The sequence below is a fragment of the Colossoma macropomum genome, unplaced genomic scaffold (assembly GCF_904425465.1).
Source record: "Colossoma macropomum unplaced genomic scaffold, Colossoma_macropomum, whole genome shotgun sequence".
Classification (NCBI taxonomy): domain Eukaryota; kingdom Metazoa; phylum Chordata; class Actinopteri; order Characiformes; family Serrasalmidae; genus Colossoma; species Colossoma macropomum.
The window spans coordinates 14,808,152-14,825,278 of NW_023494785.1; the positions used below are offsets into that span (position 1 = coordinate 14,808,152).

Here is a 17,127-nt window from a genome sequence, read left to right on the forward strand (position 1 = left end):
TAGGCTGACTTTAGTATTTTTCAGCCATTTGTATTCTGCTTATTTCTGAGGAATCTGTTACTCTCATCTTTGAGTTATGTTTAGTAGCAGTTGGATGTTGATTAATAGCAGTGTATGAGGAACATGCATATTTTACTTCATTATTATCTGCACATAAACATGTAATTTATTGAACTTATTCCATTTAGCTTTTGAAATATGTGGATAAGATATTGCAGTATGTTCCAGTTTCTATCCACCTCGATGGCAGGAACGGTTATGTTGATGTACATGTAGAATGAAAACCTTTTCTTCTTCACATAAAGGACATGCATCATGTCTTCACTGAGCATCATTCACCAGCTGTTATAAGAAGAAATTTATTCTTTAAACCCACTTTTATGAAGTTTTCAATGCAGTTTTTATGAAGATTCTGATGTTCACCAATGTTTTCTAATTTGGGATTTGTTCTTAGATAACAACAGAATCTACACACACTCAAGAGCACAAAGGTGCGAACAATTCTGTGGTTTAAAAACGCCATAAATCTGACGTAGACTTTTTCTTGGGACCTTTCGCAAGAACAAATTTAAGAAAAAACTTGTACTGGTGAATGATGCCCATTATCTTTCAAAATCATAGTGAATAAAAAAAAAAATATGTATAGCAATACTGTAAAAGGACACAGAATTACATGCTTTGCATGGTTTGTTATTTCTGAAATAATTAGTTTAAGAGATTTGAGGTCTTCCTCTGCGTCTTTCAGAATCACATGTTTAGTAATAATAGCATTAAAATAACATTTAGCCGCACCTCAACACTAGTAAGATTCGTATCCTGAATTGTCCTCCCTTTTTTTAAATAAAAGAGTTTGATGTAGTATGTAAACTTTGTTAAAGCTTTAAAACATACCATTCACTCCTCGGTCCATGCAGACTCCGTTTCAAGTTCGTTGCTATTCTGATGTCACGAAAACCATTGCATTTACATACTGCATATTCAGCTTACAAAACTTTAGCTCCACCCATTCACGCTAAAGTAATAAAGAGTGTACGAACCAGAACAGTCCATCAGAACCGAGGTCATTTATATCAGTCTTAAAGGTACAGTAATAATAGCAGCCTGATATTGGAAAATGGTCATATATAAATGAGGTATGGCTGTTTTTGGTGCACAAACAAATATTATAATGACCTCAGTGAAAGAAAAAATCAAGAAAAATGTAGTATATGGGCCTTTAGCATTGCCTCAGGCTAGCACTCCACTAGAGCAGCAGTTTTCCTACATTTTAGTCTAAGGCCCTCTTTGTGGTGAGTGCCACTGTGCCTCTCAGGGATCTTATCTTACCAGAACTATCTCTGACCTGCATGTACAAGAGCTTTTTCTATGACATGATAGATAACTCATTAAGTGGGTGCAGGATGGCCTTGATTTGTGACTGATTAGCACATATTTAATTTAAATAACCTTTAATAATGTCTACCATTTTTAATCAAGTACCACTTTTATATATGACCGAAGCAGATTCAATAAAGTGACAAAATAAAACTTCTGCACTGAACCGCTGCACTAGAGGCTAGCACAATACCAATAAAGACCTTCAAACAACAGCAATGGTATAAAAAAAACTCTTGTCTAAACCCAGTGGTCAGTGCCCCTCCACCTGCCCTGTTAGGAGTTTCTGGTGGCCCATGCTGCAGCCACAGGAGAGGATCAGGCTGTGTTGTTGTTGGATAATGGATTCAGACAGAGAGGGAAGAAGTGGGCTAAATGGTCTGAGCACACTAGACTGGTCACAGTTCAGAGAGTGTCTATTAGGCGAGATATGGCCAAGCTGAAGCAGATGGACCGGATGACTGTGACAAGCTGCAGTTTAACTCTGTGGTGTTGTTTTGCAAAGCCAGACTGACCCTTTGAACAATACAGTGGTGCTAATATTACATCCGATGGGGTTAGTCTGGCATCAGGTTTGCTAATGTGTTCCTATAACTTTCAGTCATATACAAATGTTTGGGCACCACTGGTCAAATTACACATGTAAATAAGACATATTAAATATGTCATATTTCAGCAAATTCTAATGGACAATTATTATGTATTTGCTGAATTTAACATATAAAAAAATGATAAGCATAATAGATTCATCTCCATGCTTTACAGGTTGCAAGGTGTTATTTCCTTGAAGTGTGTCTCTCCCCGTGCCCCAACCCCCAAAAATACCTTTAGGGATTATAGCCAGAGAATTACACCTTTGTTACATCAGACTACAGAACTTGATTCCCAAATGCATCTGGCTTACATAGATCTTGTTTGCGTGCTTCAGACATTGACGTTTAGGATGAGATCACAGTTAAGATTACGTCCAGATGACTTTTATGTAGATAATGCTTGTGCAACAACACTGCATTACTATTCTTCTGCGGGCCAGTTCTTCATCAGCTGCTGGTAACACAGCTTGGTAAGGAAAAATATTTTGAGAAGTTTTCAAGGGCCACAGAATTTATTACTCTCTGACACTGTCTTACTAAGGCCGTATGAGTCAAATAAGCTATGAGACCTTAAAAAACAACACTAGTGAAGCAACTGAAAAGGTGTCCAAACATATGCACATGCCACATTTTAGTTTTCCCCCAATGTGTTAAATTCAGCAAAAAAAAGAATTTTCTTCTATCATAGGAAGTGTAGTTTGACCAGAGGTGCCTAAATCTTTCGATACAACCATTCATGTTAGGATTTGCGATATTTGGAATTAACAAAATATTCAAGGAAAAACTTGCAGGGAATGATGGCTCTATTGGCAAATTACTGTTCAGTCATCACCAAATGCACAAAACCAGGTGACAGAAAACTTGTCAACAGTCAAGTTCATCTGGCAGAAATAACACTTTTGGAGCAGGTAGTAAAAGAAATAAATAAAAAGAAATGTTGGTTGTGATTGACATCTTAAATTTGCATTATTCACAAGCAAAAACATAGAGCTGCATGAAGATGGGAAGTGAGTGGACAAAGGAAGTAAATGTACTACTTATAGGGGGAATGCATATGTCCATTGCTTCTCTCTCTCTCTCTCTCTCTCTCCCTCCCTCCCTCTCTCTCTCTCTCTCTCTCTCTCTCTCTCTCTCTCTCTCTCTCTCTCTCTCTTTCTCTCTCTCTAACAGAACCCAAAGGTAAAGTAGAGGACAGTATGTGACAAAGTTTGCCTGCAGATCTCATCTCATGCTCAGTTGGACCTGCTGTCTCTCTCTCTGTATTTTGCTCTCTCTCTCTCTCTGTCTCACTCTCTCTCTCTCGCTCTCGCTCTTGTTTTCTCTATATCCAGCGTTAAACGTTAGTTTTATGTGGCGGAAAAGTAATCAGACACCGGATTTGACAGGGTAGAGCACTGAACTAAACCGAGGCTAAATATTATTATTTATTTGATATCAAAATGTGTATGTTGTCTCATTTTTACACCATGAACAGAAGGCAAAACAGTTAAAGGCTGATGATGAATCTGAAGGTACTTTATTCCACTCTTGCATATAAAGCTGGAGCAGGTCACTGGTGAACGGATTCATGGCAGCTTTAACTGATCAGTGTTTTTCTCCTGTCCCTGTTTTAGTCTCAGGCATTGTCCTCTGAAGTATGGATAGTCTTATTGTAGTCCACTGTCTCCTTTTTGGTTGAACTCTTACAGAGTCATAATGTGCTGTGTTTAGCACAAGCAGCGTGTGCTGGTTGACAAATGCAAAGTCCTCAGTGCTCTTCCTCTTGGGAAAATGTAGCCAAGCCAAAAGCGATATCTCCAGTAGAGTACATTTACAGGATAAATAAGAGTCTGTGTATAATATTGCTATGTAAAATAGCTTACGTACAACAAATTACACAAAATGTACAGTTAAGAGTTCCCATCGTGGGTTCTTCTTCAGCATTAACTTCTTATGGCTGTTTTTCTTTCTCTGTCTTTGTTCTGAAACGACAAAGCAAAGCAAGCAAAAAGGCAACTGTCAGTACACATGTCATTAAAAAACACAGTTTCAAAAAACATAAAAAAATCCTATTTGGTGCCAATGAAGTAAAGGTAACTATACAGCACAAATTTCATTAAATATATTAATGAGAAGAAATAAATTAAAATTTAAAAAAGTGTAAAAATCCTCATTAGCATCAGTAAAACTGCAAACCAGCAAAATTCTGGGCTGATTTTATTTAAAATGCAATTTTAAAGACGTTTTGGTGAGCATACCTAGATATATTGTAATTGTATTGTTTTTATTGTATTGTATTTATTTATGTTTCTATTATTTCTTATAGAAGCACTGATTTGATTCCACTGCTAATGAGCATTTGAACCCAGAACTGAATAACTAACATGTTTTCCTTTGTGAGATGCAGTGTTTGAGAAGTAATTAGGGATTTATCTGAAAGCGAGTGCTTTGAGGGAACGTGATCTACTTGAGGTGGAGGGTGTCTGGCCATAACGTCAGCTGAGGGGGCAGCATGCCTCACTTTTTCCACTCTCACTCGTGCGGTGTGAGACCCAGCTGGCGTGCATTAATCCTGTTCACGCTGCTGGGTGACTCAAGGGTAGGGCCATCAGCGAACTTAGGCCTCAGCGTGTTTATGTTTGTTTATCTGCATGCCTGAGTGCATGTAATGATATATAATAGTGCATTTTTACTGTCAAATAAACTGATCTTGCTGTTTATTGGTCTTGTATTGCATATGGTTATGATTTTATAGCTCATGTACAGATCAAATGTATGCTTATAAGTTAAAAATGTATAAATAATGTTTTCTGAAGGGCTGTAATATTGATTTTCTTTTGTTCTCACATTTGAATGAGATAACAGCAGTGTATAAGAGTGTAATAGGGAAATAGTGAAGTGCATGAACCACAAAACATCTTAAAGCTGTAAAGAACAGAAAGGTCCAGTTTTTTCCTTCTTTCCAGATACACTGCAGGGACTAGAATGGATCTTGTAATATTTATTATTTGGTGTACATGTGAGAGAGAAGTGAGAATGAGCTGCAAAATTAAAACAAAGCTCAGTGTTCTAGCATTAGCAGAAGAAACACATCACACTTTTTATTAAACTACTTAAACTGAATTATTATTACATTTTAACATTTGCTTTAATATTTGGTGTTGAGCATTGTTTTATTTATTTTCCAGAGCTTTTAGCTTTCTCAATTATATGATTATGCTGCAATGAATAGAACATGAATTTTTGTGTGTGAATTGGGTTGAGGTAAAATGTACAAAAATAAATAAATAAATAAATAAAAGGCGTTTATTCAGACGTCAGGGGCACCAATTTCTGACTGTAACACCTGTAGGGGGCAGTTGTAAGTAACGTTTGCTTATTTGAGCTCGAACTGTGTCTGGTTGGCTGGGGGCTATTGAGAATCGACAGCCAGGTAGGAAGATGGCTCAATAGTTCAGGCTTATGCTTTAATCTTATGCTTTAGGCTTATACTTTAATAGCTGCAAACAATAAATGAATGAATGAGTGAATGAAAAAGAGACAATGAAATTGTGAATTGTGACAATGATTTGTATGACAGTTAATCAAGTTCATGACAGGCCTAACTACAAGATGTATAATAGTTATATAATCTATAATATTTTTAGACTTAATAATACAATAATGTTCCTGTAGTACTGTCTTCGTAATCAATAATATTTGAGTAATATCCTATATGTCTAAATTTACTATTAGATTCTTATCAGTCCTGTAGAAACTCCAGCTGTATTAACTATAGCCCCCCTTAAAATAAATCTACTACTTTTTTGTGATGCAGCCTCTGAGCTTTACTCAGGTGGTCATGGAATAGTTTATTTCGAGTCATAATGTGATTTACATGCTGTAGGTACTCCCGGTATGCTGCTATTAAATAAAAAAAGGAATGGCATTCACTGATCTAAGATCAGCTCTGTCACTGGAAGTTAGATACACATGAGCCCAGATGTTTCCAGAGCACGATTGAGCACAGTAATTTGTCTGCAGCTTGCCTCGTGCTGATGTCATTTCACACGTCCTCTATCACATTTAGGAATTCCAGTGACTGTTTGTCAGGTTCGTTCTGTTACACAGGAAAAGTTTTGTTATAAAGGTTTTTGAGGACAAATCAGTCTCGTATGGTCCACACGACTAGACAAATTACTGATGTTATGCAGAACCTCAATCATGCCAAGTTTCAAGTGCCTGAATTAGTCGTGTTTATGGGGTGACATAAAAAATGGTGTATATCTCAGTGGAAAAAGCTATTGATAAAAGTACGCACTACCAAACGTTCCTTATGAATTCCTAACATTTTGAGGGTCTACTTTGAAAGGAAGAGGGTGGCTGGAAGTCTAGATTTCTCCTCCATCCTCCTGTTACCTTGAAATCGATAGCTTGAAATGAAGTAATTTGAATTCAACAATTCAACAGTGGTTTTGAATCCACAGTGTGTTCACTAGACTAGACTTGTGATATATAAATAGACTCTAAAAGTTTTTTAGGGACGTAATAGAGAAGTTTGATTTTTGAAGACACAGTGTGTGAACTCATTTTCATCTGTCCCAATAATAAATCACAAACTCAAGCTGAGTAGGAAGCAAAGCTGCTCCTTTTCTGCTTCATAAAGATTCAGCACTGTGTGTTCTCTCAAAACCATTCTAGGAGGAAAACATTCAGAAATGGACATTGCATTGATGAAAATCCAGCACGGAAATGCTCCTGACATTGACCTGAATGTGTTCCATATACCAGTATAAATCACTCACTTCATAATGATTCTATTTGATTTCTCTTGGAAACAGTTGCGTATATCATGAGATCTCAACAATAAATTGCAGAATTTAAAGACGCTGTTTGACTATTTTGGTATGGTACTCTGCGAAAGTCAGATAACGCACTTGATTAAATGAATTCCCAGTCAAAACAGCCATCGTATATAGGTTATTCTTTTTATTTTGTAGGTTGATTAGATAAAAGCTAATGTACTTGCTTGAGAAAGGGGAAGGTTAAAATAAAATGGAGTTTAAAACATTACTAAAAGATACAGAGAAAATTGGACTCTTAACACCTGTACAAGACCTGGTAGACCACCAGAACTTTTAGATAAGCAGTACTTAAAGCTTTCATGTTTGAGAGAGAGGAGAAAATCAAGTTTACTCTTGCTTCCGATCTGCAAACTCTACAGGTGTTGAGAAAAGAAACTGAAAAAAGGAAACAGACCGAAGAGAAGAACACTAAAACTGAAACTCTGAAATCTGGAGTAAGGTTTTACAGACTGATGAGTCTAAATTTGGGTTTAACTGGATCATGAGAAGCATAAAATGCAACCAAGTTTTAAGACTAAACTTTGGAGGTGTGAAAAAATGCCGCTGCAGATTTCTTTGAAAAGCCAAAAGCAAGTCTCCCTAAAAGAATGGAAGCTGTAATAAAGGCAGGTTGGACACAGTACATACTGAAAAAATTATCATATTTAGTTGTTGTGGCTTCTGTGTAATGTTCTGTTTAATATATGTTTTCTGCTTTTTCCTGACATTGAAAAATGAATAACTTGTACTAACCTGACTAGAAATTAAATGAATCAAGAAAGGTCTCTGACTTTTGCTCAGTATGTATGACTGAGAATTATTTTTATGAGTACACAAATGAGACTGGAGAAACAGTATTGGAAAATAAATGTAATTCCTCAATCTTTTCTTAGATATTTTATGCTTGAAAATATCTTGAGAATTTTATTTTGGCTGTGAAATAAGCACATAATTTATTGAATACTAAATTATAATCTATTCTGATATTTCAAAATGAATGCAGTTGAACCACAATCTTCAGATAGATGCATTACAGCGCATAGATCTGTTTTAGCTCCATCATTTGAGATGGTCTCAGAGCTGCTCGCAAAGCAGACAGCTGCAGTGTTTACTCACCAGTCGTCTCTGGTTGCTGAGGCAGAAGGTGCAGATCTGTCTGGGTTGGGAGTTCTCAGAGTCCGGGCTGGGGGCTGTAGGTTTGTGAGAGTTGTGGAGGTGGTTGTGCAGGGCTGCTGGGCTCCTGTGGCATGGCTGCCCATCACCACATGCCTCGCCCACCAACAGCACGTTCTCCAGGTGCGAAATGTAGCTGGAAGCCAGCCGCAGCGTCTCAATCTTGGACAGCTTACGGTCGGCTGGTTCAGTGGGTATGAGCGTCCGCAGGGCTGTGAAGGCCATGTTGACGCTGTTGGTACGGTCCCGCTCGCGGGCGTTTGCTGCGTTGCGCTGCCGGGTTTCTGAGATGGGCGCGCAGAGGTCCGTGGACACGGCCGCTGGCCGGCAGCCGTACTTTCGTTTGCGAGAGGCAGCTTTGATGGGGCCGTAGCCAGGAGAGGATAGGCAGGAGGATTTGTCATCAGATCCTGAACTTTCGCTGCCGTTCTCATCATCTTCGGAGAGCATGCTGATCTCAGAGTAGAGAAAACGGGCAGGAGATGGGCGAACCATGGCGAAGGACATCATCACCTGATCGGTTTCACCCTAATGTATGCCCCTGGTCTCCACCAACCAACGCTGGTCCTCTTATGTTTCTCCAGTCTTCAAAGTGCCACAGGGACAAACCCTGGGTGCCTCTTCTATCTCTCACAAACTCTTATGCCTCAGTTCTGTTCAGCATGAACCAACTTTGTCCTTCTGTAACCAGCACACAAGCACAGGAACAAACCCTCAAAAGGTCCCCCACTATAAAACAACCCACAAAGTCCGTTTTGTGGAAATCCAGTGGTGCCTTAAACCAGTCCTGTGATGGTAGACTCTTATAGTCCTTTCTCTTCTGAAGGCTCTTCAAGGTACCAGCGCACCAAGCAGCAAAGCAGCAGCCGGAGTGAGTGAGCATGTGAATGAGAGCGTCCTACTAGCTCTCATCCCCTCAACAGTTCCACGTGTTATTACGACTGAGTGTTTCCTTATGCCTTGGCTTTATAGTGCGTGAGTGTGGTGCTGCTGGTGGTGGGGGGAGTGGCTGGGGACTGCTCCCCCTCTCCCACTGTAAATGCAAAATCCAGGGAGCTGCTGAAAGAGGGGATGGGAGGTGATGGGAGAGAGAGAAAGCAATGGAGCTCACCCTCACACTTTTGGTTTCAAATTTGATTCACAAAAAGAGTTTCTTTCATTAACATAATGAGAAACTGAAGCTTGGGACACGAGTGAGCAAAGCTGTCGTTCTTCATTCTTCTGCTTCATTGTTTTGATACTGATCTGAAACTACTAGGTGTTCCTCAAATAACCAAATCTTTATCTATCACTTTAGCCTATCACTCTCATTCCTTCCAATTCTGAACTCAACCACTTCTACTCAACAGAAATCAGAGTAGTTCCTTTTGGAAATATGCCAGATCTTTACATTGCCTACCACTCTTATGCTTTCCCGTCTCAAACCCAAACCTACATATCTGATGTAAGTGAATATAGAATGTCCAGGTTATATTCTAAGCAATTTTGGACCATTTCTATTTTCTGTTCATTCCTTAGGACATTTTGACACTGTGTAAAGGGGAGCTGGCATTTTCAAATTTTGTAAGTAAAATATGGAGACACAAGGTTTTGTTCCAACAGCGATTTCAGTCAACAGAAATCAGAATAGTACCTGTAGCAAATGTAAACTGTTAAACCAACCAGACAGTTGCTGAGTGTGAATGTCAGAAGTAATCATATTACGATTATAAATTCTATATTTTTATTCCTAATTCCATTCTGTTCCTTTCCTTTATTCCTAATATTGAGTCTTGGAAGCAGAGACTGCGGCGCTAACACTGATTAAAAAGGAAGTGCTCCAGGGCACTGGAAGGTTTTGAGAGGAGGTGGAGAGAGACCTCGAGCCAGCGTGTGCTGTCTGCAGTGGCTCCAGTTTCTCTGCCTGACGTAGTGATGAGATGATCATCAGAGGCAGTGATGACTCAGGAATGGAGAAAAATGTTTAAAGACGGTGAAAGCCATTTCTTAGAATGTCGTGACAACAGTTCAGATATCAACTGGGGCATTTAATAATGTTTATACTCCTCTTTATCCTTACATCACTCCAAGAGACCACTAAAACGACTTACTACTATTCTTATTAATCTAATCTTCAAATTAATCAGGAAATCAGGTAGGAATTACTCTTTAATTGATGTCACCTGCCATCAGCAGTCCTTAATTCTGAACCCCTTTGCTTCATCATTATCCAGTAGAAAAGCAGCCCTCAGAGTTGCAAATGATGTTTAATATCTCTGAATGACGCCGTTAGTAGCAGAGCGGTACTGTCAACATCTGATTGCTATTACTCCCTCTGCCTCTCTGACTTCCTCCCTTCCTTCCAGTGTTAAAATCCCATCCATTCGCCAACAGTCCCCCTCCCGCTCTCCGCCCAGAGCAGTTGAACTCTTTTGGCATGGGTCAGGGTGCTGTCAAAATTCGGAACTCATCCTTTGCGCAGCACCGCAGACAGCCCGACTGGCTCGTTACGCAGTCTGCCGGACGGGTGGACGGCCGGAGCGCTGAGGGACATGACTGTCTAGCCTGGGCTGGGGACATGCCAAGCCCACAAGCACCCACTCCTGATGGGACCCAGCTTCTGCAGCTGGCCCATTTAAAACCAGCGGAAAGAGATGGAGAGAGAGAGAGTATGACTTTACATGTCACAAAAGGCGGTCTAATTAGTTATGAAACATTATACCTCATTGGATAGATGAACAAGCAGTGTGGATGGAGCAATGCAGAGGAAAAGAGCTCATGTAAGGTCAGCTTTTTTAGTGGAAATGGTAGGGATATATTGGCAGCCCAAGCCTCACCGCACCAGTGCCTACTGGTAATTGCCTATCTGTGGCCTTGCTTTTGACTTCCAGTCCTGCTATTTCAGGAGCACAAATGAAGTCAGTCCTCCCTGAAATTCCATGCTGTAATCGTCCCGTTACTCAGAAGCCAAAGAATTCAGACACTAAGCAGGTCAGTGGGCCTGAGAGATGGAAAAAGTGAACTGTTTAGAACCTTATGGAATCCAGTGCCCATCAGGGCCTCTCTGACAGTTCTCTCAGCTTCACATTACTGTTTAGCTCTGACAGATATCATGGTTTTAATATTGATTGCATTGTAAAAAGGTTAAGCTAAAAAATACTGCATTGTATTTTTAAATACAGTCAGCTTCTCAGTTAGGATTTATGGGTGAGGTAAGTTTATGAACTCATAACTCCAGCGTAGAAATAGCATTTTCTCTCTGTGAACAGCAAATTGACTACATGAAGGAGGAATGAAATTTGAGTTAATAATGGACTTTTAAAATTTTAAAACAGACTTATGACTTATATGTATATTACAAATATTTCAATGAAAGTAAAAATCACAACAGTGCAAGATGTTAAAAAAAAAAAAATGTAGTGAAAAGCTAAAAAAAACTCTGGACTGTGTGGGTGTTTCAGATCACACAGTGATTGACAGTGACATAGCCAGTGTAAACAACCCCATGGCAGCAGACTTTATTCACTTTTTTGAGCTTTTATTTTCTGACAGTAGGTAGACTATGACTCCATGTGAGACAGCGGATTACAGAGGTAAAGTTATGCTCAACGACTACTGTAAATGTGGTGGTAAGTGTTTGTGATTAATACAAGTAGGACCACCACTAGCATTTGCATTTGTGTTGTACTGTGGCTATGATTATCACATCACTCAAACAGCATTAGCATTTGCTGAGTAATTTAGACTAGCCAATGCAGAAATTACTTTAGATAATTTACCTTGGCTAATTTATTTGCACACCAAAGAGCGCTTTCAACGAGCTCTCTAAAGCCCTCAAAATTTTTACTTGGATAAAACCGTGGAACTGATCTTTTGTAAAATTTTTCGTACATTTTTTGTTGTTAAAGTTGTGATTTTACGATGCTTAAGGAGTGACAGATAGCCAGGCCGGCATAAGTTAAGAGACTTTGGGTTGAGTGAAGCAGGGCTGTGGAAGGGAATACAAAACATAAAAATCAGCCCTACTTCTGATGGATACAAGGGAACATTCAACATCAGCATCTTCCATTATAGTCCTGCCTAACTCAAATCCAACAGAGGAAAGGCAAAATTGCAAAGATCTCTGGATCAAAAATCAATATTGTTCTTTATTTGACAGCCAGTAGCACATTCATGCAGAAATCAATAGCTAAATGCATTAACAGATTGTTGACAGCCCCTTTAAGGGTTCAAAGAGCTAACTTTACTTAAATATACTATGAAGCTGATTCAGTCACTGTGGAACTAAAACTTAAATTGGACTGAGAAGTGTTAGCAGCTGACCGTGATGTACAGGCTTTAGAAGCACAGTACTATTTAATGTGAGGCAGAATCTGAACACCATTAGCGGTCAAACATACAAACGTTTTCTCACATGAACTTTAAGATTTCCTTTGCCATTCGAAACAGTCATCACAACTGATCCATGAGCCATGTTGCTTTGCTCAGGCTCCATAACCCATGCTAGGTGTGTTTTGTGTAGGGAGGGGGTCTGAGTCAGGACCTTATGTTTGAAGTCTACCTTTTTAAAGGAGGCAGCTGGTGAGGGCAGTCCCTGTGGGGCCTTTCAGTTTGGCCTTGTAAAGTCCACCTCAGTCTTTCTTAACTGGGGCCCTGGGACCGGCCTGCTGCCCCGCTAACAATGCCTCTCTGCTAATTTAGCAGCTCTTTAAATTCAAAGCATTCTCCTCTTTATCCACTCTCCCTTATGAGAACACCTCGTATTCCTGCACCAGGTGTCATAATGCACACTCACACCAGATCAGTTCAGACCTCTCTGCTGGTATGGGACTTAGAACCTCAGAAATCTATTGTAGTTTTGTACATTTCCTGAATTTTATAAATCTAGCCCAAGCTTACAGTTAGGTCTGCTTTAAAGATGCATTAAAAGATTTGTTCCACTCACAGGCAAGGCAGGTTTATTCAAATAGCGCCTTTCATACAGCAGCAGTTCAAAGTGTTTCACACAAACACAGAAAAATAAAAGCATTAAATAATAAAGCTTATGATGTTCTGAGATCTTATACCTAAGAAAGGCATTTGCAAAAATAGTTCCAAAAACATTAAATTGCTTAGTTTATAAAAGTTCATAGCTTGATTGTAAAATGGAGGTTAAATATAAAGTGTTTGGTTGGTATTTTCAATTGTTTTAACATATTCTTCATTAGGTCTAAAACACATTGTACACATTTGGTTTAGTATAGTTAGAGATTTTGTATGAAATTAGCATGAAGCACTGCATTCAATATCCCCCACCCCACCCCCTTAAAAAAAAGACATATTTAGAGGCACATTTCCTCTTTGGGGATATTGCTAGGCTGACAGGAAATTTCAAATTTGCAGTGATTGTTTTTATTAATGGTTATTAACAGACTTGGCCAGTTCCTGTTTGAGCAAGGCAGAAATTGAGAGGTCAGGAGGTTGCATTTGTTTTCATTACGACATTCAGCCTCACGGTTTGGAATATATTAGGTATAACTGAGTCTGCTTCGTGATGAGTAATGCATTGTGATTCATTTAAAGTTCTGGGAAGCACATGAGTATGAATGAGTTTGACACTGCAGCTTAGCCGTATGCACATAGCTTGTGACTTTTTCTTTAATAATAAAGCTTTAAAAGTAGAATTAGAGGCACACTTTGAGTTAGAATTAGAGTTGTACAGAGCTCACAAAACAAGTTTCATCAGCCAGCAAATGGAGTAAGAAAGCAGTAAGTGAGAATCACATTTTAAACAGGTAATATTTGCTTCTACCATTAAGTCACTGTAGAATGGAACTGAACCTAAAATGGAGCCTTGTGTCCCCCGCTCTCTCTACATGGGACAGAATCCAGTTCTGTTTCATCTCCTTAAACTCTGCAGCCTGTTGCTTGTGGTCATTTGTAATGTAAGCAGTAGCTAACTGGCTGCTTATATCATCCCCACAGTGAGACCTATGAGCTCATGCTTTTTGGCTGTAAGACTCTGTTAGTGCAGATTAGGGCCCAAAAATCAGTCATCCATTTTGGGTGTGGGTGAGTGCATGCAGATGGAGTTTTAGAGCAAATATTTGCTGGCACCTCTCACCACTCAGTTACGTATAGAGTAAAATGACTATTGAATATAATGTGCAGTTGTGTCTGGTCCCTCTCTAGCTTTGGCTTCAGGGTTGCATTTCTTTATGGCTTTTGGCAAGCAGGTTGAGCTGTGGTTGCCAGATCAGGAAATAATATGAAAATCCTTAATGCAAGCTGTAAAATGTTCAAATGGTTTACAAAATCTTCAAGTGAATTTGAATTTTGGGATTAAAATAAATTATAGTAGTCCATTGTGTTGTAAAGCCCAATTAAAAACATCAAAAATATATACAGGGCGCCGATGCAATAGAAAAATAAAGAGAGAGAGAGTAAGCGTGTGCATAAGGTATAGGGGGGTGTGGGAGGTTTGCTGTTGAGGTAGTAGTCTGGGTGCATATGATTGTCATTAAACATAGAGGAAAAGGTTTGAGTGAGTGTGGAGGAAATCCAACAGGCATATATCAGTCACTAACTGGCAGAACTTTTGTACTTTCATATCCCTTTTCAGATGTGTGCTCTTGATAGCGTAAAGCCATAACTGGAGTAGAACTACCATCTGAAAGGAATTGTTGAAATGCCCTCAAGCCAGTGTATCGTTCGGTGACTTATTGCTCAAGTAAGGTTAAGACTGAGAGGTGATATCAATAGTTCATAGTTTAATGCTCGTGATTAATCTGGAAACCTTAACACATTATTTTTTTTTAATGCAAATGAATCATATTACCAAGCTTGACTCCAACTTCCTCCCATAATTCCCGTGTGGATTTACTGAAAGGCACAAACATAGATAACATGGTGACTGAGGAAACATCCACTGGTGTGCTTAATGGCAAGTTCCATTTTAAAAAGCTTTCAAATGGAAGTTTAGATAAAACTAAAGTTCCATCTGGAACTGGATGACTAAAGGTCACCACTATAGGAACAGATAGCACTTGCAGTATGATCACGGCAGCAAGGAATCTACCATTTGAGCATATGCCCTTTATACAGAGGGTCATCACAGTGGCTCTCTGTGACAGCGTGTTTGTCGATGCTTTAGCCAAGTGCTATAAAATAGTCTGACATTTCAAGCACAGTCCTGCAAACATAGCAGAGCTGAAAGTTAGCAAGCCTCTCATGGAGACACTCGTCCAGGATGTATATGAATTCAGTTCTCCAAATGATAAAGCGGGTCCAACACAACAAAGACACACTGAAGGCAACGCTGGCACAGCAGAAGCACAATTAAGCCTTGTCTTTTACTGCCATACAGTTAATGAATTCTTTTATTTTTTTTATCTCCCCCCAAACATACAAGTAAATACTATTTAAACTTCATGATTAATCATGATTAATCACAACCTATTATTGTGATTGATTTGATTATTTTTTTTTTTTATCATTGACACCACTAATTAATTGTTATGAATGAGGTCATTTTGACTTGTTTCAAGAAGTAGCCTCCTCTTTCATCAGGGCATCCAGTCTTATCCAATTTTTAATTCCAACAAAGCAGGAGAAAACCTGATCAGTTGTTTGAAGGCGGAAACCGTCTGTTTAAACAAGTGGAATCCTGTGAGCTCCTCATTGTTTTGAATGAAGACCTGCAGCCACACTGGCCCTTTGCAGATAAGATTGGACACCCATCTTACTTACTTTTACTTTAGGGATTTTTAGATGGCATTTGATGGTCTTTTTAGTACTGAGTTTAGGAGTTTAAGGTATGTACAACTCATCAACATTAATATTTTACAAAATATTAATATGTACATTTTGCTAACCCTATTGGCAGATTTAAAAAAAAATAAGCATTTATACTCAACAAAAAAAATAAACATAACACTTCTTACTGAAACCCTGCAAAAAATAGGTGTGTCATTCTCACATTGCTATCTGGTGTGACCACCATTTGCCTGTAGCAGTGCAACATATTTATAAGAAAAAATTATTTGTTTTAAGCAAACTGCTGCAAAATGGGTATTTGTGTTTTGTTCAGTATACATCTCATTTTCAGTGTTTTTTTCTGGTTTTTGTGAGTGGCTTTTCTGCAGTGTGAGTGCAGAACTCTCAGTTCTTCAGTTCTGTGGCAAATAACATGGAGGACAGTACATTCCTGTGATTAGGTTATTTCTGTTCTAGATTGATAGCATTATCAAAATGATGGATTACCGCTGGCCATGAGACATTGCCTCAGTGTGTTGTCTCAATATTTTTCTCCTGAATCACTGCAAAAAATCTAATATCTGATTTAATATTTCTCATTCTGAGTCTGTTGTAAAATATCATATTATTCAACCTACTTTTACTTTTTGACTTATTTACTAAGTCATCTACTGAACTGATCTTATGCAATATCAGATAATGTTGTTAGTGTCAAGCAATATTTCTTGAAACAAGCAAAATGATCTGCCAATAGAACAAGGCAGTGTTGCTCCATAAAATGACTAAAAACGAGTAAAAAAGGTAGGTTTAATAATCTGTTAAAAATATTCTTGTGAAAGTCTCAAAATGGGATACATTAGATATAGTAGGTTTCAGATGATTTCAGTTGTTAAGATGTCATTTTTAGCAGTAAATACCTTGTACACTGGGCTACTCTAAAGTTTAAAACCTTGATGAAGCCTTAGATGGATAACCTATACTTATTTATTTAATATCGCACAGTACACTGAAGTCTGGCAGAAATCAGAAAAAGTACCATTTCTCTTTACTACAAGATGATATATTCAGTGGCATCATTTTGTTTTGACCTTTGCAGTCAAAATGTCTTCGAAGTGTGTTGAGAATAAACTCAGCTGAAAAGTCCTCAGGGTTGCTTGCAGAGACTACAAATCACACAAATCTGTTTGTAATGGCTGTAAAACAGAAAATAAACACAGGGAGAGAGCAGTTTACAGCTCAAATCCTTCACATGCCTGATGAAATACAATAAATTACCCCCCCAAAACTCAGATTTTCTCCACACTGGAACTTGAAAAATATTTTTGTTCTTTCCGGAGGGGAGACCCTAGATTTATACTGCACCACTGCCTTGCTGTCACATTCTAAGCGGAGTGGGGTAGAGCTTCGAGACTAATGCAGACCTTTGTTTAATGCTAGTAGCTGTATGAATGCATGCAGGATTTTTTGAAAGT

The 17,127-nt window shown here is 38.7% G+C and overlaps 1 protein-coding gene across 1 annotated transcript; it reads right to left on the minus strand.

Moving 5' to 3' along the window:
* Positions 1 to 3,515: 3,515 nt before the first annotated feature.
* scxb (scleraxis bHLH transcription factor b) lies at positions 3,516 to 8,452 on the minus strand. The gene is made up of 2 exons (XM_036578852.1): positions 7,886 to 8,452; positions 3,516 to 3,928 (listed from the first exon to the last, which is right to left on the minus strand). The coding sequence occupies exons 1-2, from the start codon at positions 8,450 to 8,452 to the stop codon at positions 3,890 to 3,892; spliced, it is 606 nt and encodes a 201-aa protein (XP_036434745.1). The 3' UTR covers positions 3,516 to 3,889.
* Between the last annotated feature and the right edge of the window lie 8,675 nt (positions 8,453 to 17,127).

Coding starts and splice junctions, on each gene's coding strand:
- scxb (XM_036578852.1), bottom strand. CDS start 8,452: ATGATGTCCTTCGCCATGGTTCGCCCATCTCCTGCCCGTTTTCTCTAC. Junction 3,929..7,885: donor TCAGCAACCAGAGACGACTG/GTGAGTAAACAC, acceptor TTGTCGTTTCAG/AACAAAGACAGAGAAAGAAA.